We start from the raw sequence: 22,609 nt of genomic DNA, 5'->3' as shown, positions 1-22,609 counted from the left end.
AAAGAATTTAATCGGATAAGAATATGATAGAAAAGAAGAAACAAAAGAAGTATTTTTCAAAAAGTTTGATCAACTGATTGTTATCCTATCAAGCTTATCTTTTATTATGAATTTATGATATGAAAATGAGAGAAATAATTACAAATGAAAAATGATTATTCAAAAGAAATAAGTTTTTAATCTTTTAATAGAAACAGATTTAGCTTTCATCATGACTTTAGTAGAATGAGTACATGTTGGTTTCATAGTACGAATTGGAGCACCAAGACAATCTTTAGACTATATAAAATATATAAAAAAAAATAATTAATAAATATATAAAAAAATGAAAAAAAAGATATATATATATATTAATAACTTTACTCGATAGAAAGTTAATTTAATCATTGGATCATTCACATCAATAGATCCAATATGTTTAGATTGTAAATTGAAACAATGTGATGACCAAGTAGTACCTTCATTATCATCATCTATTATTTCTTGTGGATTGATCGGATAAATATGCTGTACAATACCTTTTCCATTAGGTCTTGAATATACATTCAAATTAAAATAATTCGGCCTTTGTATATCATGATGATAATTATCCATAGTATTTCCTTGATCTATCTTTGCCATAATCATAGATACATATGATTGTAAGAATACAAGACAAAATAAGAAAACGCAAGAGAATGATGCGTTGACCATCTTTTTTTTTTTTTTGTATATATGGAAACAACTTTCAAATAGAAAAAGAAAAAGGTAAAAAAAGAAATCATCCTGTCTTTTATATCATTTTCGTAATGATAACTATAGTATGTCAAGTCTATTATTAGAAACCCACACAGAAGGTCAGCTGAAGCAAAAGATGAACCACATCCAAAAAAAAAAAAAAAAAAAAAAAACAAGAACAAGTCAACATCTTTCCATTTTATGCTATCATCCCTTTCATCCAATTGTTATTATTGGTTGGATCCATTTCTAAATTAGGGACTTGACCCTTTTTTCTTCCCTTTCTACTTCGTTGCTTAAAAAGCAGAAACTATCCCATGATGATGATCGAATTTACTCACTTTTTTCCCCTTGTCAAATAGATAGTTTTTTTTTTTTCTTTCAAATGCAAAATGATATATTAGTATTTTTTTATTTTATTTTTATTATTTTATACATTTTGATCTAGGTTGTCAAACATCATACGTTGTGGCGTAAAAACAACGAAGAAATGAACAAAGCGCATTTGTTTACTGTAATCCTATATACGCGTTTAACCGTAAGGCTTAGAGATGGATTCGTTCAAGAATGTTCAAGATTCCCATCAAACCAATCGCAACAATGGAACTAAAACAAATTTTTTTTTTCTCTCTGGAACCTGATTTCTCCTAATCAAGCTTTTTTTTTTTTTTTTGAAAGATCTGTGAAACAGGTATACCATGATCATCCTTTTTAGTAATGGATGATGTTACCTCATCATCATCATCTAAAAATGCAGGATATCCCATGAAACCAAACCATAATCATAAACATACACGTAGATCGTTGAAAAAGGAAAACTTTTTTATAAGTATAAAGTGTAAATGACATTGGTATATTTTATTGAAGATAAAAAAAATAATATGTATTATCATAGGGTCTTAAGTTTTATCTTTATTTTACTTGAACAACATCTATCTTATACAAACAATTTGTGTGGTAAACAAGATGGTTTTCGTTATTTTGACATCTTCTGTTTATTGCCGGCGCTTGGCTGCCTTCTGACTGATATTACCATCTCCCACTACATTGTTTTTACGAAGAAACTTAAATTGGTAAGACACAATATATGAATATGATGATTATTTTACAAGCTACTCTCTCTTTGTTATTATTATTATTGTTGTTATATTTAGAGACCTCAAGCAGGTCCGACCTCTTATTCGATGACGGTAAAGCGCAAAAAAAAAAAAAAAAAAAAAGAAAGTTAGAAATAGAAAAGACAATGGGCTACTAATATTTTGATATCTGTTGTATATATATACTGTATATATACGCTTTCTCTTTTTCTTTGTACTCATTTGGTAATAAAAAATATCGTATTCATATTCAAGATAATAATACTCCTTTTTTTTTTTTTTCTTAGGGTGTGCTTTTGAGCGTGCGCAAGTATGGCAGCTAAAGATGGCAAGTGCAGAGGCGCATTACGAAGAAAGGGTATCTATCTCTCTGTCAAATGAATTATATCTAATCAACCAAACGTTAGTCCAAAAAGCAAGTACGCACTGAAAAGGTGGATGGATACAGAACTATTTTTTTTCCAAATGATGACTTCCAAGGACTTTTTGTGCTTATACCAACCATTCCACTGTCTGATAGTTTTAAATATGATTTAGAATAAACGCTCTGGTGCTTCAATGAAGTGTCTTTTTCTTATTGTTTTTATTTTTTTTGCTCTGATGATTGGTTACGTGATGATTTCGATGAGTCGTTTGATGGGTTGGTGAGATGACGATAGTGATGATGTAAAATGAACTGGAGAGATGCTGGGAGTTGAATGGCTACATTTCTCCCAAGTCAATATGTCCTCGACATCAAGCTTTGGGTCCTGAGAAAAAAAAAATCCAGATGTCTGACATATACATATATATTGGTTCTAGCACCCTCTTTATGTCTTTTTTTTTTTCACTATATGCTCAAACAATATACACAAATATCTTTATTCAAAGTATATATATATATAAAACTTATTTTCTTTGAAATGCGGCTGTAAGGGGCAAACCCAATTGGTGATCGATAAATGACAATTGATGGATAGTGATCGAACTATGATTAATGATGGTTGATTGTTGGAAGAGAATGGGTGAACTTTGATTGATTGAATCATGATAATGATCATTGAATGGAAAGAGAGGAAAAAAAAATTGATCAAATCAGCTTGAAGAATCATATCGATCTGACTTTTCTACTACTGTATGTATAAGAATCCTTCTTTCAATCGACACCCAATCACAACAGTATGAAATAATAATAATAAAAAAAAAAAAGACAAACAATGAGAAGCATATATTTTATTAATAGTGATAGATTGTATTAAGTTTGAAGAATAGAGATAAAAAACAAATAAACAATAGAAGAGGAAATCGACAATCCATTCTTTATACTTTAGTAAGTGATCATGATTCATCATCATCATCGTTATTATTATTTTGATCTTGCCACTCCAATTCATAGCGCTCTTCAAAGGCATCACGATCAATGAATCCTTCAGCAGCTTCATAGGCTTGGATAATTTCATCAATGATTCGGAGTAAGGTCATTTCAGCAACACCTTGTGTAGTAATATTACTATACCCTCGTAATAGACGATTATTATGGACAATAATAGAGGTTAACAACCGAAGACGTTGGAACATATCATTCCATCCACCAATAGCTTCACAGATATAGACAGTTTGGGCAGGAAATCTTTTATCACCATCAAAGAGAAAACTAGTATCTATTGGATTTAAGCGATGAGTCGATATAAAGGTAGGTGATAATTTCCCTGGAGATTGGATCAAGTAGTTCCGTAATCGATAAACGTATTGTAGTATATCTTCCGTGGCATACCATCGTAGTTGACCAGCAGCTTGCATTCGTACTGGTGCTGAACATACATACATAATGATTTCTTTTTTTTTATTATTATATTATGTGTTTACTAGAACCAAAATTAAAAAAAAAAAAAAAGAATTGACGGATGAAATTAAGAGAAGGCTTGATATATCTTTTTTTTTTTCTTCCTTATATTGACAACAGTATATATATATTCATGTAAAGAAAAAGAACCAAATCAGACTTCATTTATTCTTTGTGTGTTCAAAGATAGATAACTCTCTATCTGATCAATAGTCATTGTTTATCCTCAATTCATTAGCTATCAATCAATCAACCACTTTTCCATTAACAATGATCAATCATATAAAATCCACTTATCGTATATATACATTCCAATTAGAATCAATCTTTGTACAAATATGTGTGTTTGTGTGTGTTATTATTATCAAACAACAACGAATTCTTTCAATTTGATCGATGTTCCTTTTTTTCTTTATCTTTACAACCAATCATTTAGCTCTTTCTTTTTTTAACCATTATGAATTTTTTTTTGATACTCAGCTTGGACAAAACACTCGTGCATTGACATTTTGTTGTTACTCCTTTTCTTTTTTTTTTTTTCCATTTCTCTTTTCACTTTTTTTCCCCTCTTTCCATCTTTTGAAGATTCAGCCACAATATGATAAAAAAAGTCTCTGGTATGAAAAAACGATAAATATCTATATATTAATCATACATGAACTAATCTTTTATTTTAATTACAGATCATCTTGTCTTTTTTATTCATGGCATGGGTCAACAATATGAAGAATATGGACGTTTAGAGCACCATGGTAAAATAAAGAAAAAAAAAAAAAGGAACAAATAATAATAATATAAAAATTAAGAATATACATTAACCAGACTAATCATTTCTTTCTTTCTTTCTTTTATATACTAGTACTTACAATGCAAAAGAATACACAACAAATATTACAACAACAATATCCAAATCATACTCTAAGAATACAATACGTGGCAATAGGTAAATATCAATAATAAATAATAAAATTATTCACACTTTTATTATTATTTTTTTATATAATAGAATGGCATAGTGTCATACATGATCTAGTGGATACGAAAATGGAACAAGCAACCCTTGAAACAGTTCCCAAAGTACGGCTGGCTACCAATCATTGGTTGATGGATTGTTTATATTGTAAAGCCCAATCAAAAATGCAGTTACTCCTCTTTATTATTGAATCTCATCATCATCTTTTTATATATATCGAATAGATTTCTCAAAACCTTATGGACAATGCATTATTGATACTGTCTGCCAACAATGCAATGATGCATATCGTCAGCATGTGGCTAATTGGCCGGAATTTACGGAAAATGGAGGACAAGTCCATATGATTGGATTCTCTCTTGGTGGCGTCATTGGATATGATATTGCTTCTATGCAATGGTTTCCTGAACAAGATGGTCCTGCTCCTTGGCATCATCTTTCTACTGATTCATCTATCAATAATAATCCATATTATTGCTACAAACCTGACATTCATGTACCACTCTTGGATTTCCAATTACGGTATCTATTTACATGTGGAAGTCCTGTCGGTAAGCAAAACTAAAAAGGAAAAGAAAGAACATCACCTAGTTTTAATATCTTTTCTTTTTTTTTCTTTCTTTTTTTTTTAATGATGATGAAATACAAGCCGCTGCGTTAGTTTTTAGGGGATTGGATTATTTACATTATCGACCACCACCACGTACAAAACTATTCAACGTCTTTCATCCATTTGATCCTCTTGGCTATCGTATTGAACCAATGGTGAATCAAACCTATACCTCTATCCATCCTGTACGACTATTACGAGCTCAACGACAACGTATTCTACCCAAAATCCCCAATCTTGGTATTCGATCTTCTCTTGCAAATGCTAAACCTTTGATTTCCAAAGCAAGACGAACATTTTGGCAATATCTGGCAACCATTTCGAATGAGTCTGAAACGGAAGAAGGAATCATCACCAATTCTGAGGATGACGATAGCGACGATATCAGTGATAACAACGGCAATGACAGTGATGATTGTATGAATAAGGATGATTGTCATACAATGGATACCTACCCAAAGAAGAAAACTTCTCAGTCTCCATTTTCTTTATCCTCCTCGTCTGGTTTGGTCTACCTTGGTATCAACAATAATATCAATAGCAACTCTATGGCATCCCCTGTGCTTTCTACATTCTCTGTTACGATGCATCATTCATCATTTCCTTTACCATCAATACGTTCTACTATGAAAAAGCTACTCTTCAATACCTCACGAACACCGTCTGTTACCTCTGTTCTTGCCACCAATACCCCAGAAGACTCATTATTAGATGACTCACACATAACTGAACAACAAATGGATACAGAAAATAATAACAACGACGACAACGATGCTGACAATGATGATGATGATGATGATGATGATGATTATCAATCCATTTTATCAACACATGAAGACAAGGATGAGGACGCAATCTCCTTTTTTACTGCATCAACTTTTGATCCCGTGATGGAGCCTTTATCTACTGCAAATACCAGTATTAGTACCAACATTGGCAACAACAGCAGCGATAGCAATCTATCAACACCTTACTACCCTTTATCTACGGACAAGATGGATGCTTTATATGATAACAAGGATCTGATAGATGACGAGACAAAAGGAATCGTAGCCATGGATGGCTCAATATACCCTAGATTGGATTATGTTTTGACGGAAACAGTCATTGATACCTATGCATCAGAATGGATTGTTGCTATGAAAAGTCATTTCAAGTATTGGGCCAACAGGTAAATCAAAAAGATAATTGAAAAGAAAAATCTCACTCATTATTCTTTCTTATTCCTACGTTAGAGATCTTGTTTTACATATGGTCAATGCAATGGTGAATGAAATATAGTGATTCCTCTTTATCTGATCGATTTTTACTCAAGTTTTTATTTATTTATTTATTTTTTTATTATTATTATGATGATACACGTTTTTTTTGAAAATAAAATATACCAAGTTATAAACATGCTAGACAACTGGAACGATGATACTTATTTTGTTTGAATGATTGATATCTAAGGGACAGTGATGATAATGATATGGTTGATTTAAACAAACGATACACTGATAATGAAAACTGAAAGTTTCTCTTTTTTTTTTTAGATGAATAAAGAAATGATTCATACCCAACTTTCATTCATCGTGTTACAATGAGTATATTAAAGTATAAAGAGCATGATACTCTCACACTCGTGAGTCTGTCAGATTTCCCCAGCATTTTTCACTTTTTAGTTCTCCGAAACATTTTGTACGACACATTCTTTTTTTTTTTTTTCTTTTTAAACTTTTTCTTTCCCGCATAGAACCTCTTCCTCCCCCTTTTTTTTTTCTTTTTTCTTTTATATATTTTTGTTTCTTTGTTCTTCATTCCTTATATATAATCATGGCTAAACCAGGCATGTTACCTACTGGTAGAAATGCTCAATCCATGAATAATATCTATTCCAAACCTGGTCCTTCCATTAGATCCATTACTCGATTGGGTTCATTATCAAGTTTACCTACTCCGAGTAGCTCCACCTCATCTTCGTCCTCATCCTTATTGTCCTTTGGAAAGAAACCATCAAGTAATAACAATGCTGCTCAAGCCGGTGTCACTTTGTATGCAGATATTGCCGAAGTACGACAAGCTATGGATCTATTTTTGAATTCACGTATTCCGGAATGTGAACTCATTTTGAACCCAAAACGTGATTCTTCCATGTATCATTCTCTTGGTTTTGCTTTTGTCTTATTCCTTAAAGCCTGTATGACATTTCAAAAAGAAGATATTGAGGCTGGTTTGGAAGCTATGAAACAAGCATATCAAATGGCTGACAAGTTTCGAAAACGGGATAGTTCTTGGAAAAACTTGAGTGCTTGGGTTAAATCTTATTCAGTACAAGATATCAAAGATATGACTCCTTTACAACGCCATGCAGTAAGTCCAAAAAAAAAAAAAAAAAAACAGGATAAGGAGAAGATAATTGATCATTCTCTTTTATATAATAGGAATTGGTTTATGCAGAAACTTACTTACTCAAAGCCATGTTACAAATCATCTATGATGAAAGCTTTGTTGGATTTTTACGTGAAGGATTGAAAATGCGTGCGTCTCATGGAATCTACAAGGTACTTGAAAAATATATGCTTCATGTACAAGAAGAAGCAAGTCTAGGCAAGGATGTCTTAGAATATGGTTTAGATGAACATTTCGCTTCTGGTGTTGCCTTTGGTAAAAAAAAAAAAAAAAAAAAAAAAAAAAAAAAAAAAAAAAAAAAAAAATAGTGATTTTTATTTATTTTATCTATTTTGGATAGGTATGGGATGTTTCAATTTAGTTTTATCCATGTTACCTCAAATTGTTTTGAAACTTGCTGAATTTGTTGGATTTACAGGTGATCGAGATTTAGCCATGTTTTACTTCCGATCAGTGGGTGGATGGGATGATGTGGAACATTTCAGTGAAAACGGCTTACCAGAACTACAAGGACCTGAAGAAGGAATCCGTCGTCAATTCTGTGATATGATGCTTCTTCTTTACAATATTGTATTATCCAAACTGTCCCCTCTTTCTCATGTGGATGAACCTCTTGCCGATCGTGTGCTCAAGTATAATTTACAACTTTATCCTGATGGTATCTTCTTCTTATATTTTTCTGGACGTCAATTATCAGCAAAGAAACAATTAGAACAAGCCAAGGCTCAATATCATCGCGCCATCTCCATGGAATCATCTTGGAAACAACTTCATCATATGTGTTATTGGGAATTGGGATTGATTGCACTCTTACAACAAGATTGGAAACTGGCTCATGATACCTATCAATTACTTAACAATGAAAGTAACTGGTCTAAAGCTGTTTACACCTATGTCCAAGCTCTATCTCTCTATATGTATGCTTTGGAATTGACTCCTGGTGAAAAACGCAAGCAATTACTGAGCAAGGTCAATGAATTGATGTCCAAGGTGACAAAGGCAAAACAAAAAATTGCTGGCAAATCCATCTTTGTCGAGGTAAAAAAAAAAAAAAAAAAAAAAAAAAAAGGAATTATTTTATTTATATGTTCTTTCTTTATTAGAAATTCGTGGCAAGGAAATCAAGAAAATTCGATCTTCAAGGTGGCCGCTTGTTATTCCCTGATCTGGAAGTATTAAATGCATTTAGTGCATTTGAACTAATGTCGACTGATTTGGTACGAAAGAATTTAGGACGTATCCAAGCAACCCTGACTCGATTAGAAAGCAACAAATCATTCTACGTGTACGATGATCTCTGTCTTTGTCACTACCTACGTACCATGTTGATCCGTATGCTTCTTCAAGACCCCACCACGCCTAAGGAAGAACGACAGCGTCTTAAGGAAACACATCGTATCTCAATTCAAGCAGTACTCGACATGGCGGAAAAAGTACAACTGGATCATTACACTTACTATTTCACTGTCTATGAAAAGGCAAGAATGTTGATGATGGATAATGAATTGGATGCTGCTCGCAAGGAAATTCAATATTTGATACGATGCTCAGAAAAGAACGAATTCAACGTGGGTGCTGGTGCTCGAGCCAAGAACAAGTATTCGTTGGAAAATTCACTGATTCTCAAGTGCCATAACTGTTTGGAAATGATCACGGAAATACAAGAAGGAAGAAATAATGATATACAGACCATACAATTGAAGGAAGAAAAGGATGACCAGCTGGGTCTGGACATCACTACTACTACGCAAGATGATTCTGATGAAGAATTTGAAGACGCAAAAGAAGATTAAATTAGATCTTTATTTAGTTAGATATAGTTTCAAATAATAAAACAATGTTGAATTTTGATACTCATGGTAAGGAGAACGTGGTGTCTTTTTTTTGTAAAAACGTGGTATTTCCAAAAAAGGACCTGCCATGCTATGATTGGCTAGATATTTCCTCGCCAGAACAGGCTAATGATTTTTTTTTTTTTTTTGACGGGAGAACAAAGTAACCGTACTTCTTTTTTCTTTTTCTTTTAGCCTTATTTTCCCGTGTTTCATCATGCCTGGGACATCATCAGACGTGAGGCAGCGATCTAATAAGAAAACAAGTAAAGGTCAAAAGAAACAACAACCATCTCTTCCTCCTCAAGTCAGTGCAAAGTAAGTAAAACGCCAAATTACAAAAAAGAAGCTTATTTTGCTTTTTTTTTTTCTATCATTAGAGTGGCTCATGATCTTATTACGGAATCCAATACATTTTCATTTTCTTTGAAAACAGCATTTCGGTTATTTCTGATCATTCGATGTGCTTCTGGATTATATAGTGTAGTCCAAGACTGTGATGAAGTATTCAACTATTGGGAACCTGTACATTATCTTTTAGAAGGTTATGGATTCCAAACTTGGGAATATTCTCCTCGTTATAGTATTCGTAGTTGGGCTTATATCTTGATCTATTCTCTTTTTGGTTTTCTTGCTCAATTGATCTCTTCAACAAAGGTAAACGCGTTTTTTTTTTTTTTTATGAAACTCATTTCTCTTTATAGCTTCAAATTTTTTATTTGATTCGTTTATTGATGGCCGCGTTTTGTTCTTTCGCTGAAGCCAAGTTGTATCGTACTGTGGTGGAAGAAATCAATCCTCATGTAGCTCGTTATTTGATGGTGGCTTTGTTCTTTAGTGCTGGCATGTTCCATGCTTCTACAGGTAAATCATCTATTTATTTATTTATTAAACTAATCTTTTTTTTTTTTATTAAGCTCTTCTTCCTTCGACTTTTGCCATGTATACCACAATGATGGCATTTTCTTCTATTTTACAACCACCTACACAAATGGATCGAACAAGAACTTATACAAGTGTGTTTTGGTTGGTATTGGGTGGATTGGCATGGCCTTTTAGTGGTGTGATTGGGATTCCTTTTGCCATTGAAGAAGTGGTAGTGTATGGACGGGATACAAAGACGGATAAACATGGACAATTACAAGTGGCGGTACGATCTCAACATTGGCGGTACTTGCGTGTGTTGCGTTTGGTGGAAGCTGTCTTGTTATCGACCTTGGTACTTGGTGGAACCATGTTTTTAATTGATTCTACCATTTATCAACAATGGACCTTTGTACCTTGGAATATTGTTCGATATAATGTATTTAGTGGTGCTGATGGTCGTGGACCCGATTTGTTTGGTACTGAACCTTGGTACTTTTATATCTTGAATGGATTTTTGAATTTCAATGTTGTCTTTTTATTGGCTTTGGCTTCTGGTATTATCATGGTAAGAAAACAATCTACATATATAAAATGGGGATAATTGATTTTTTCTTTTTTTTTTTTATATATATATATAAAGTTGGTGACAGCTTATGTGGATCGTCATCGTGTACCTGGAACAACTTGGACTGATGCAGTATGGCCTTATCTTTTGATGTCTTTCAAGCTAGCTCCTTTTTATCTTTGGTTCTTGATCTTCACTTGTCAACCTCATAAGGAAGAACGCTTTTTATATGTGGCTTATCCATTGATTGCATTGAATGCTGCTATTGCGATCTATTTTATCCGAAGTCTTGTCAGTCGTGGAGCTGGTTATTTGGGTGCTAATGTAAGTCACTATATAAAGAAAGATGGTGGATTTTGTTCCGCTTCTATCAGTTTCTTATATTTTTTTTTTATTTTTTATTTTTTTTTTATGTTTAGATCAATGTTCGAGTTTATATTCTTCGATATACATCATTGGCAATATTAGTGGTGTATGGATTAGTATCAATATCACGAATCTTAGCGTTAGTGACACGATATCATGCTCCTTTGACGGTGTATAATGCATTATGGAAAGAACGCCAGGAACCTCTGGTACACAGCAATTATATTCAAGAACGTTATGCAGAAGATATGACGACAAAAGAACTTCAATTGTGTGTAGGCAAAGAATGGTACCGATATCAATCCAGTTTCTTTTTACCCAATGATGTACGTTTGCGATTCATTCCTAGTCATTTTGATGGTTTATTGCCCAATACATTCCCTGAAGATCGAACAACGGCAACTTATATCGACAAAGATACAACCATCCATTATCGTACACGGAATTATGACGTATTGAAAGGTATGCGTCATCATCATGATAAGACCAATGATCGTAATCAACCTGATGATTCAGCAACTTTGAAGGATTTGACTCAATGTGATTATATGGTGGATAGCTATTTCCCCTTACACCGTGGTGTTGAATCCTCTTTTGTGATGGACAAGGCTTGGGATCGAGTTTTCTGTGAACCTTACTTGGATGCGGCTCATTCCAGACAATTGGCTCGTGCTTTCTGGGTGCCTGGTAGTCAAGGTTTACAATGGGGTGAATATTGTTTATTGAAACGTAAAACTTGAATATAGTGTACATATATTATTATAATAATAAAGATTTTTTTTTTTTTGAATGATGGAATGAAATTTTTATTATTATTAAATTAAATATATATATAAAATACACAATGGAATTCTAAACTACAATGGGATGAATAAGTGGAGTGATTTCTTGATGATTATTTGTATGATTGACATGAAAAGTGATATTGACCTTACAAAGTGGACACTATTGAAAAAAAAAAAAAAAAAAAAGTAAATAAGAAAATTTTTTTTAAAAAAAAAATAGGTTGAATGAATATTTACGTATTTTTTTTGAGTAGTAAGCCAAGCATCTACACACATAGGATGAAAATCATGATTACATGGTAACACACGAATTTCTTCTCCATGATGATAATCCTCCAAACAGATAGCACAACTTTCAGCTTGATTTTCCAATCGTTTTTCATGATGATATTGTTTAATGGTTAATCTTGAAACCACATTCATAGGAGCAATTTCTTGTAATCTTCTTTGTCTTTGTCGAATTTTATAAGATACATAAATAAATGTCATCATAATGGCTGGCGATATAAAAATAATCATCAACATATCCAACAATGGCCTATCAAAAAAAAAAAAAAAAATTCAAAGTCCTTTTCAAAAAATAGTTTTTATGCAGCAATTTTACCAAGTCATAAAATCATCTAATTTCATTAAAATCATCATGGGCGTATCCACCACTTTGGAAAGATAAAGAATAGAACGATATTCATGTTGAGCCAAAAAGAAACTAGGAATATGAATATCAGAAGTATCACCTGGTGCATACATGGTTACCCATTGTTGTTGTTGATGATCCCCAATCACTACAGCTATAGCACCCGATTGTTGCATGGTACGTACTTTGGTAATAAAGGAACATCCACCTCTTCGTAATAAGGCAATCCAATTTTCTGTAGGTGCTTCTACCCATTGACATCCTGTTGGATCAATAGGTTCCATTAAATATCCCACTTGACCTTGTCTAGATACCCGAGGTCCAAATGCAGCTGGTCGATCGATAAAGGTATCATTAGTAGCCTAATAAAACAAAAAAAAAAATAATTTTAGAATATATATATAACTTGGTTCATCACTTACTATGACCAAAAGAGATGCTTGTATAAAACGTGAGAAGAATAAAATAGTTAGGATCCATAACTGTCTCATTTCAAAATATATATCTATATATAAAAAGATAGGAATAATGTATTTAATGTTCTTTAATACATGTACTCCCAAAAAAAAATATATATATTTGGGTTTGTTAAAAGAAAAGAAAATAAAAAAAAAATAAAAAAAAACAAAGAAAGCTGTAAATCAAATTACATCAAAATCAAACACCAAAAAAAAGGAGTGAGAGTTTGAATGCGCCAAAAGGGAAAAATATTAAAAAAAAAAAAATCCTCCCGCGGCCTCTTTTTTAATATATACACTTTTGATATTATCTTTTTCTTTTTCTCTCCTTTTGATTGAATTTAATACTTTTTTTTTTTTTATCAAAACTCCTTTTTACGTTTTGTTTCTAACTTTTTTGTGATTTATGCTTTTAATTCATGATCCGATATTTAAACTTGTCATTTTGTTTGAAACGCGACCAACTCTTGTTTATTTGATCTTTCCCTTCTCATTTCGGTGTTTGAAATGGTTAGTTGTCATGATCAACGAAATATTATAATATTTGTGCCTCCAGCTCTAAGGCACGCGTCAACCCATCCAGGATGTGCCAAAAGGGATAGTATAAATATCATAATGGTTAAAAAAAAAAAGATCCAAACAGTAAGGAAGACAGAGAGAAATGCAAGGAACAATTTATATTGTTACGCTATCAAATAATGATGATTATTCTATTAAATCAAATCAAACATTATATATCATAAAATAGTATATAGAATTCATATCTCATAATTGTAAGAGTATAGTTTTTATTAAATTATTAAGAAGAGGGTCGATGTTTCAATACAAAGAAGCATAATAATAATAAAAAAAAGTGGCTCGTTCCTGTGCAAAAAAAAAAAAAAACCACCACGCAGATTACCTATTCAAGTGATTTCAACGTTACACAAGTGGAACCATGAAAAATAGAGTGCCCTTTTTTCTCTCTTTTTTTTTTTTCTTCTTTCTTTTTCTTTTTTTTCTTTTTCTTTCTTTCATACTTGTTGTAGACAGTAATATTATTATTGTGTGTGTGTGTTTTGTGTGTTTGTGTGTACATATACCTTTTTCTTTTTTTTCTTTCTATATATATATATCATCTCTATTTTTTTTTATTTCATTTCTTTTATACCTATACACCTACATTGCTCAACATATTCACCATGACAACTATTTTATCTTCTACATTACACAAGAAATACGATGCAGTAACAGGTCACAAATTCATCAATCAATACAAGATGTTAAATGAAATAGGACGTGGCGTTCATGGTAAAGTCAAATTAGCACAACAAGGTGATTCTCTAGTGGTAAAGAAAAAAAAAAAGATAACATGAGATAAATATTTATCTTTTTTTTTTTTTTGTAGGCCATCAAGATCATTGACAAACATAGTAAACGACGACAATATAGTTTATTACGGTCCTCTTCTGACGATCCATTACGTGATCATGAACGGTCTCTACGACGAGAAATGATGATTTTACGAAAATGTCATCATCCAAATATTATTCAATTATTGGAAATCATTGATGATCCTCAATCTCGAAAAATCTATATGGGTAAAAAAAAAAAAAAAAAAAATAAATAATATTTTGTTACTGTTGATTCACTCTCCTCCCTTTTTTTTTTATGAATGGTAGTGCTTGAATATACAGAAGGCGGGGCAATTACTTGGCGTGATGAACATGATCGACCTGTTTTGACTAAAAAGGAGTCAAAACAAATGTTTAAGGATATTGTCAATGGATTAGATTATTGTAAGTTTTTGATAGGGGATATAAAAGAAAAAAAAAAAAAAACTGAACCCTTTTTTTTTGGGATAGTACATGGATTAGGGATTATTCATCGCGATATCAAACCAGCCAATTTATTATTAACAAAAGATCAAAGAGTCAAGATCACGGATTTTGGCACCAGTTATGATCCTAGTCAAGATGATCCTAAATTATTGATGGAAACTGTAGGTACACCAGCTTTCTTTGCCCCTGAATTGTGTCGTCATTCTACCATTCCACCTACTTACTCTATGGATGTATGGGCCTTGGGGGTGACTTTGTATTGTTTTACTTTTGGTAAATGTCCTTTCATGGCCTCCACTGAATTCGAATTGTTTGAATTGATTCCTACTCATCCTTTGTCCTTTCCATCATCACATGATGATCCCGTCTTGGAAGAACTGTTACTTCGTTTATTGACCAAAGATCCAATTTCTCGGATTACTTTACAACAAGTGAAGGTAAGGATATCATTGTTATTATAATTCATGGATTGACCTTTTTTTTTTTTTTTGTTAGATGCATCCTTGGATTTCTGAATCATCATCATCTTTACCTAGTCCACCCTTATCAACACGCTCTATACCTAAACCAAGTCTTTCCACACGATTACGTATTGCCATGTCTCGATGGATGTTACGACGGAAATCTACCACTACTACTACTACTACTACTACTACAAAGAAATCCAAAACACCTCCATTCAGTCGATTACGTCCATTATCTTGTTTTTCCGATATCTCTGTATAGACCTTCAAAAATAAAATAAAATAAAAAAAAATAACCATTCTTTTTTAATATCTGTGTATTCTTTATTATCAGTATTATTATTGTTTTTTTTTTTTGGGAGGGGAATAAAATACAAAAAAAAAAAAAAAAATAGGGTAAATGATGCGTATGTATAATCATAAGCTATATATATATATGTATGGGGGGAATCAACTAGATATACATAAAAAAAAAAAAAGGTCATGATAAAGTAGAATGAACAGGAGATTTTCCAAGAAAAAGACCGGCGGCCGTATTGACTTGAGCAAGAGCAGTAGAAGCGGATGTTTTTTGTTGTTGACCTAAATGAGCCAAGGATCGACGATGCCGTAATGCAGGAGAAGTGATGTCGGTGATATCATTTTGATCAGGAGGTGATAAAGTATGCGAATCATTGGGAGAACTGATAGTGGAGGAGGGTGAACTAGATAAGGTGGTTTCTAATTGAGTATGAGCTGAGATCAATTCCGGTAAAGATCTGACAGTGGATAATAATTGCATATCGTCTTGTTTTGTCCTTTCGTCCTTCTTGATTGGTTCTGATTGTACGGATGATTTGTCTTTCTTGATAATACGATGTTTCATGTCCATGATAGGAGGTGAGATGGAGAGTGTGGATGATGATGATGCTGTTGTTGTGGATGATGATTGATTCAATTCTGTATTGGAGAAAGTATGATCAAGTTCTTGATAGATGCCACCTAGACCCATGGAATCAAAGAAGGTGATATCGTCCATATGAGGCATGACCATTGTATCCCGAAACACTTCTTCCAGATGTTTGATGATAGCCTTGACAACCATAGAATGACCTACTTTGGTTTCCCACACCAATGGAGCTATATGCCATTTCATATCAGGTAAGCCTTCAAATCCATACCAGAGACGATTGCATGGAGGAGGTTTGATCAAAACATTGATTTTGCCTTGAAGAGATTGTAAAGTGACACGCAACACAATATCCATGGTGAGAGGAGGTAACCGATCCGAATAAGTCCATTGTAACACAGTAGCAATCTCGATGTGTAAATCTGCACCTTGGTAATCAATCATGGCTTCCAACTTGCATTCACCTTGAGGCGTCAAACCAATCAATCTAGGTCGAGTCATCAATGGTAAATTGCCACCAATATCCACGGCACGTACTTGAATTTCACCCAGAAATGGAGGTCGTCTAGCATTGATCTTGCCTACCTTGGTCATCACCTTGGTCCAAACAGCTTGTCGAAATCGTTCCGTTTGATGAATCCCCAAAAACAGTCGTCCCATTAATGCATTGAACCATTGAAGTTCCAATTGATATCCATCACCATGAATACGATGAATCAAAGGTTGTAGAGATCCCATGCTGACCGGGACCCGAGGTAACCCACTTGCTTGCAGGAGCACCTGATACCAATCTTCTTTTTCCGTACATAGATGACAATGAAGATAAAGTGATTTATTACCTCCTTCTTCTTCTTCTTCAATACGAGTCAGTTGAATCCAATAAGGTCTAGAAAACATTTCAGGATCTTGAATATCGGAAGGATACATGGAAACCTTGTATTGTTGTAAAGAAAGAACTTGTTGGCAATCCAGTTGCTGTTCAGAATCATAAAGGTATAAAGTATGGTGTTTTAGGACGGCGAAAAAAGGTCGTTGACTTGGTTTGGATAAACTAATGATAGGAGGTTTGCCTTGCGTCATACGTAACCAGCCGACTTTATAAAGTGGAGGAGGAGATAAAGTTGAAATAATATCATTCTTGTTGTCATTGTTGCTAACTGGTTTGATGTAATGTCGATAAACTTGTTGTAGTCTGGAAGTAAATGTAGGGAGGTATACATAAAGGCTTAATAATAAAGGAAATAATGTCAATCCACCTAAAAGATATCCTATAAGAAAGATGGTAAGAAAAGACATCAAGTGGTGACAAAATACATGTAAATGGATCAAAAGAAAGAAAAAAGAAAGAAAGGAAAAATAAAAAAAAAAAAGGAAAAAAAAAAAAAAAAGAAAAGGAAAAGCTCTATTTTTTTTTTTTTTTTTTTTTTTGTGTGTGTGTTGGCTGACTATCGGCTTAACTGGGTGATGACTGGCTGTAATCAAGAAAAAAGATCTGGACTTGAATGTGGAAAGGGAGACGAATGAAAAAAGATGATTCTGTACACACCATTCTTTTTCAAAAGAACACGTGAATGATCTTATAGTTGTTGTTATTATTGTTGGTAATAATAATAAAAAAGATGGTGATGATCCATTTTTGGATTACCGGAGAGTTAAAAAGTACATGATTTTTTTTTTTATTTTTATTTTTTATTTTTCATGCCATGATGCAACTCGGCATTTTAACTCTCTATGATGGATCATTTTTCATCGCGTGTTATATCAAGAAAATAAGAAGGTTTTTTTGAACCGGAATGAAGATTCCCCAATAATTAAGGAGGTTTTTTTTTTTTTTTTCTCTTTGACAAAAAGGAGGTTTATTTTTTTAATTGACAAAAAATCCAAATCGTCATATCCATAATTGTTTCTAATTTGTCATACTATATATATATATATATATAAAACAATCAAATAAATAAATAAATCCTTTTTTACAATATAAAGCTTGTACGTATTATCTATGTATATGTATGTTGTGAAGTGTGTGTGAATCTTACGTCCAAAGTGTGATAACTACATACGAAAAATACCAAACAATTACTAAAATGAGTATGGTCGCGTGGAAATCCTCGCTTCCTATAGGAGGAGGTATAAAAAAAAACGTGGCACATGGTTACACTCAAGTTTCAATTTTGGTTTGGGTTACTTTTCAATTCGTCATCCTCCTATAAATACAACCTCTTTTTTTTCATTTTTCCTTTTTTTTTTTTCTTTTTTCCCTTAACTCTTTTTTTTTTCATATATTTAAAATAAATAATCATGTCCACCGCTAACTTATCTATGCCCATGTATTTACTTCAAGATGGTGATCATATATTAACTTCCACTGTGAATTATTTATCAGCTGCATGTGTAGCTCAATATCTTCAACAAAGTCCTACTATCAAGGCTACTTTAACTATGGACGGTGATTCCATTCGACTTCCTATCTACGCTCTTCGAAGACGAAATGCTGTCGTTGCCAATCTTCCTGATGCTCCTGTCTCTTAGTTATCATCATTCTCCCTTTCAAATACCATTTTCATATATACTCATACATATATACAAAAACTATCTCTAAAAACAAGGCATACAAACTTCATATATATTCATGTATTCATTCAATTAGTTTATTTTTTTTTGATTTTTTTTTTCTTTTCATCTGCATATCATATTAGACAAATATAAATAAATAAAAAAAAAAAGTTAACTATACTAGATATATTTTCTTTCGTCTTGATAACTTGATTTTTTTTTATTAATAAACAAAAAAGAAAAAGATTTTCAACTTCGCTGTATTAATCCACAATCACATTATCACCTTCATTTTCATCTCTTCTAGAAGAATGTTCACGTTCCTATTTCACAACAAAAAAAAAAAAAAGGTCAGGTAATGAATTCATCATTACCAAGAAAACAAACAAATAAAACCAAGAAAAAAAAAACGGACGATGTTTTTATCTTTTCTTTGATATAACTTACCTTCTTTCTTTTCTTTTTCTTTTTATGATCACTATGTCCATCGTCGTCATGTTCATGACTATGTTTTCGTTTCTTTTTCTATATAACAAAAAAAAGTCAACATGTATACTTTAATATAAATGACCATATTACCTTCTTTTTATGTTTGCGTTCACCATCAGAAATACCATAGACATCTTTGTCAATATATTGTCCTGAGTTTCTACCTCCATCATCGTCTGTTCCCAACAAAGACACATCAAACTAAATAATAAAATGAATAAGTTCCAAAAAAAAAGAAAATAAGAGTAAAAATAAACATACACCTGGAACAGGTCCTTCTCTTAAATGATAAGATTCTTTCAAAGTCGCCATATCTAAAGGTCGAATGGTATTTGCTGAATCCGCTTCAATATGAGGATCATGTAATAAATCCATAAGATATCCATCTGGTTCTACTGTTGTCTTGCCAGGAAGATCAGCAACAAATGAAAATAACGTAGGATCGATTGTTTGAGAAATGTATTTCTTGTAACATGTCACTAACCCGTAGTACGTCAATAGATCAGTACTACCTGTCAGTCGTCCACCTGTCATCAATTGTATTTATGTACAAAAAAAAAGGATATATAACAATACAAATGGATACAAAAAAAGAGAAAAAGGAAAAAAGACTAGACCCAACATGAAAGTGACGCCCTAAAAAATTGGCTTCAGTCCGCGGCCCTTTAAAATTGTCCAATCATATGGGATGTCATGATCCAAAAATAAAAAAACATCCGGCATAAGTAAAAAGGAAATGAAAGATTAAAAAAGAAATTTATTTATAAAACAATATCTTTATTTTTTCAACGTCCATAAAAATAAAGAAAATAAAATTATACACAAGAGGGGGTATAATAGCTACATACTAAAGTGAGAAGGTGATCATCGTATAAGATCTTTAACACGTTGTTGCACCAGAGCCAGTTCACTTGATTCACTAAAAAAAAAGAAAAATCAATGTTAATACATTAATTCATATCATCATTTTCATATGATGTAATTACCTTTGAGTCCATTGTTTCAACTCTTGGATGGCTTGTTGCATATATATCATATTATTACCAACAGGTTTTGTCCACATTTCACTTTCATCCGAGGATTTGATATGAATAATATCACATTTACTATCATATAAATCGAACCGTACATTCATAAATCCAATGATCTAATAATATAATACAAAAAGAAAAAAAAAGAGAGATGAATAGGATTATTATTACCTTTTTTTTTTCTTACCTGTCCTGTCATATCTTGGAAATAACGATAATAGGAGCGATATGTAATTTGACAGATGACTTTGGATGCGTCAGTCACCAATAATGTAGAGTACCAAGCTGTTCGTCCATCAGGAAGTTGTTGACTGATCAGAGGTTGTGTATCTATAATAAATTGTACTTGAATACCAAGACCTCTTTTTTTTTTTAAAAAAAAAAAATAATAATAATATATCCCTCTCTGACTTACGTAAAACATAAACCACCATATCCACATCGGTCTTGGTAAGATCTTTGACATGTGCACAAGGACAAATGGAACGCAAAGGATATTCAATTATATTATGTTTGTTGCCGACAGATAAAGAGATTTTGGGTGATAAATGTTCCCATTTGGTGAGTCGAGTAGTGATCAAGTAAGGGCCTTCAAATGATCGCATTTTCGGTTGATAAGGTTGAACAAAATAAAGTCGATAACATTGTCCTTCCATCAAGTCCATATGCATCACCTCCGTTGCCTTTGATACCAATAATGTCGCTATAATATTATTGCTGCTGTTATTGTTATAATCGATATCACACAGTCGTAATTTGAAGTAACCTGACACCTGTCGTCGATCTTGACATGTATCCGAATAAGGAGAAGAAGACAAGGAAGGCGATGTCCGTTGTCGTTGCTGTTGTTGTTCCAATGTCCTGCGATAATCCTCTTCATCTTTCGAATTGCGTGTGATGACCAATCCATTCACTAATGTTTCAGAATACATCATAGGATACTTTCGACAAACAACCACATCCATCATTGTAATCAATCCGCCATCATCATAAATAGAATCCAGTCTTCGAATCACCTGTCGGCGCCGTCTTCGGTAAGGATATCCTAGCCTTGTGTCCCAAGAACAAGGTAAACAACTATTGGAAGAGATCGAGATTGCCGTTGTGGTAATGTCATGTAGATCGTTTTCATTCATATTGTCTTCTTCTGTAGAAAGTGCTTCTAATGGCGTTCTTGCCGTGCGATCTCCGGTCAGCTAAGGAATAACCAAAAAAAAAAAAAAAAAAAAAAAGAAAGAATAGGTATGTGATACATTTTTTTTTCTTTTTTTACTTTTGGATATCTTACCTGAGCTCCAGTAATTGATATTTTTAAACCAATATAGATTTTTCCTTGTTCAATCATATGATTCATTCTACTATCCACATAAGCCGAGATTTGGTACCATCCATCAGTCAATTGCAATCGATACTTGTCACGACTACTACCAGTACGTACAATGTCGGCCACCATAAGCACCATTTGTTTGACAGGTCCATCATCTTGTTCCATGATTCTCTTGATAACAGAACGATGGCCCAAGTTGATTTCACGTTCATATCGATATAACAATTGATGTACCACATATGTCGGATTCCACCATCCTCTATCATCATCAGTTTCCTTGAAATACTGTGGGAACATACAAACACGTCTTGCCAATTTCCATACAATCCATCCATAATGATTTTCAATCCATCGCTTCGGTAGCATATGAGACACACATCCTGCTGCTAATAATTCCTTTTCCGCGTCCTTGATTCCCCAGCCGTTCTTGAATGTATATGATCGTGCCTTGCTAGGTGATAACCGGATGACATCGCTCGGTCTATTTTTTTTTTTTAAAAAAAAAAAAAAGAAAAGAAAAAGTATTCATATGTGTGAGAGGGAGAGAAAAGAAGTGTCAGATTTTTTTGATCATTATTCAACGTACATGCCCATCGAAATCAGGATATCTTTTGTATATTTTTTTGGTGTACCCAAGCTAGAGAGAGGTCGTCGGCAACCAATCGCTGATATAATACAAAAAAAAAAGGAAGAGAGGATTAGAATAAATATCAGAGTGGGTTCGTTTTATATATATATATATAGAATGACTTACGATGCATATCAAAAACAGAAGGTCCTCTCATCTTGATAGTACTTGATGTTGTCAAACGTTTTTCCAATCCTGCTTTAACCAAATCTAAGTTAACCGCTGGTGATTTGAATGGCTTTGAACGTGGTCGTCGACTAGATTTTTTTTTTCGTCGTTGAAGTGATGTGT

The 22,609-nt window shown here is 32.9% G+C and overlaps 12 protein-coding genes across 12 annotated transcripts; 6 read left to right on the top strand and 6 right to left on the bottom strand.

Annotated features, from left to right (window-relative positions):
- Positions 1-159: 159 nt before the first annotated feature.
- On the bottom strand, positions 160-594 carry BX664DRAFT_253814 (uncharacterized protein; the record flags this gene model as incomplete). Its single annotated transcript, XM_051540327.1, has 2 exons — positions 160-279; positions 364-594. 2 exons carry the CDS (start codon positions 592-594, stop codon positions 160-162), a joined length of 351 nt encoding a protein of 116 aa, XP_051404739.1.
- An 894-nt stretch (positions 595-1,488) lies between these two features.
- Positions 1,489-1,916, top strand: BX664DRAFT_320544 (uncharacterized protein). The gene has a single exon (XM_051543145.1). It carries the CDS (start codon positions 1,560-1,562, stop codon positions 1,806-1,808), a length of 249 nt encoding a protein of 82 aa, XP_051404738.1. The 5' UTR covers positions 1,489-1,559; the 3' UTR covers positions 1,809-1,916.
- Positions 1,917-3,131: 1,215 nt separating this feature from the next.
- BX664DRAFT_345260 (uncharacterized protein) lies at positions 3,132-3,620 on the bottom strand (the record flags this gene model as incomplete). Its single annotated transcript, XM_051547495.1, has 1 exon — positions 3,132-3,620. One exon carries the CDS (start codon positions 3,618-3,620, stop codon positions 3,132-3,134), a length of 489 nt encoding a protein of 162 aa, XP_051404737.1.
- A 572-nt stretch (positions 3,621-4,192) lies between these two features.
- BX664DRAFT_320543 (DDHD domain-containing protein) lies at positions 4,193-6,616 on the top strand. The gene is made up of 7 exons (XM_051543144.1): positions 4,193-4,253; positions 4,320-4,388; positions 4,496-4,579; positions 4,643-4,756; positions 4,834-5,160; positions 5,259-6,390; positions 6,455-6,616. Exons 1-7 carry the CDS (start codon positions 4,235-4,237, stop codon positions 6,498-6,500), a joined length of 1,791 nt encoding a protein of 596 aa, XP_051404736.1. The 5' UTR covers positions 4,193-4,234; the 3' UTR covers positions 6,501-6,616.
- A 316-nt stretch (positions 6,617-6,932) lies between these two features.
- BX664DRAFT_289117 (uncharacterized protein) lies at positions 6,933-9,484 on the top strand. Its single transcript, XM_051541820.1, has 4 exons — positions 6,933-7,571; positions 7,643-7,865; positions 7,951-8,648; positions 8,714-9,484. The coding sequence occupies exons 1-4, from the start codon at positions 7,035-7,037 to the stop codon at positions 9,401-9,403; spliced, it is 2,148 nt and encodes a 715-aa protein (XP_051404735.1). The 5' UTR covers positions 6,933-7,034; the 3' UTR covers positions 9,404-9,484.
- Positions 9,485-9,617: 133 nt separating this feature from the next.
- BX664DRAFT_289115 (Alg9-like mannosyltransferase family-domain-containing protein) lies at positions 9,618-12,033 on the top strand. Its single transcript, XM_051541819.1, has 6 exons — positions 9,618-9,760; positions 9,823-10,099; positions 10,147-10,306; positions 10,360-10,874; positions 10,950-11,198; positions 11,294-12,033. The coding sequence occupies exons 1-6, from the start codon at positions 9,660-9,662 to the stop codon at positions 11,978-11,980; spliced, it is 1,989 nt and encodes a 662-aa protein (XP_051404734.1). The 5' UTR covers positions 9,618-9,659; the 3' UTR covers positions 11,981-12,033.
- Positions 12,034-12,074: 41 nt separating this feature from the next.
- Positions 12,075-13,275, bottom strand: BX664DRAFT_272245 (uncharacterized protein). Its single transcript, XM_051541179.1, has 4 exons — positions 13,082-13,275; positions 12,630-13,021; positions 12,263-12,563; positions 12,075-12,185 (listed from the first exon to the last, which is right to left on the bottom strand). The coding sequence occupies exons 1-4, from the start codon at positions 13,148-13,150 to the stop codon at positions 12,093-12,095; spliced, it is 855 nt and encodes a 284-aa protein (XP_051404733.1). The 5' UTR covers positions 13,151-13,275; the 3' UTR covers positions 12,075-12,092.
- A 978-nt stretch (positions 13,276-14,253) lies between these two features.
- Positions 14,254-15,398, top strand: BX664DRAFT_255488 (kinase-like domain-containing protein; the record flags this gene model as incomplete). The annotated part of the gene is made up of 4 exons (XM_051540415.1): positions 14,254-14,445; positions 14,505-14,697; positions 14,779-14,895; positions 14,962-15,398. Coding segments are annotated over 4 exons (939 nt in total), but the record flags the coding sequence as incomplete, so codon positions are not given.
- Positions 15,399-15,768: 370 nt separating this feature from the next.
- On the bottom strand, positions 15,769-17,660 carry BX664DRAFT_320537 (putative integral membrane protein conserved region-domain-containing protein). Its single transcript, XM_051543143.1, has one exon. The coding sequence runs from the start codon at positions 17,584-17,586 to the stop codon at positions 15,883-15,885; it is 1,704 nt and encodes a 567-aa protein (XP_051404731.1). The 5' UTR covers positions 17,587-17,660; the 3' UTR covers positions 15,769-15,882.
- Positions 17,661-18,551: 891 nt separating this feature from the next.
- BX664DRAFT_320535 (uncharacterized protein) lies at positions 18,552-19,027 on the top strand. Its single transcript, XM_051543142.1, has one exon. The coding sequence runs from the start codon at positions 18,589-18,591 to the stop codon at positions 18,817-18,819; it is 231 nt and encodes a 76-aa protein (XP_051404730.1). The 5' UTR covers positions 18,552-18,588; the 3' UTR covers positions 18,820-19,027.
- On the bottom strand, positions 19,028-20,127 carry BX664DRAFT_320532 (uncharacterized protein). Its single transcript, XM_051543141.1, has 3 exons — positions 19,594-20,127; positions 19,291-19,533; positions 19,028-19,166 (listed from the first exon to the last, which is right to left on the bottom strand). Exons 1-2 carry the CDS (start codon positions 19,864-19,866, stop codon positions 19,387-19,389), a joined length of 420 nt encoding a protein of 139 aa, XP_051404729.1. The 5' UTR covers positions 19,867-20,127; the 3' UTR covers positions 19,028-19,166; positions 19,291-19,386.
- Positions 20,128-20,659: 532 nt separating this feature from the next.
- Positions 20,660-21,855, bottom strand: BX664DRAFT_254336 (uncharacterized protein; the record flags this gene model as incomplete). The annotated part of the gene is made up of 2 exons (XM_051540363.1): positions 20,660-21,559; positions 21,652-21,855. The coding sequence occupies 2 exons, from the start codon at positions 21,853-21,855 to the stop codon at positions 20,660-20,662; spliced, it is 1,104 nt and encodes a 367-aa protein (XP_051404728.1).
- Positions 21,856-22,609: the final 754 nt, after the last annotated feature.

Source organism: Halteromyces radiatus (assembly GCF_025201355.1).
Source record: "Halteromyces radiatus strain CBS 162.75 chromosome Unknown BX664scaffold_1, whole genome shotgun sequence".
Classification (NCBI taxonomy): domain Eukaryota; kingdom Fungi; phylum Mucoromycota; class Mucoromycetes; order Mucorales; family Cunninghamellaceae; genus Halteromyces; species Halteromyces radiatus.
The sequence above is the reverse complement of the archived record's forward strand: the minus strand, read 5'-3'. Positions and strand labels throughout refer to the sequence as shown.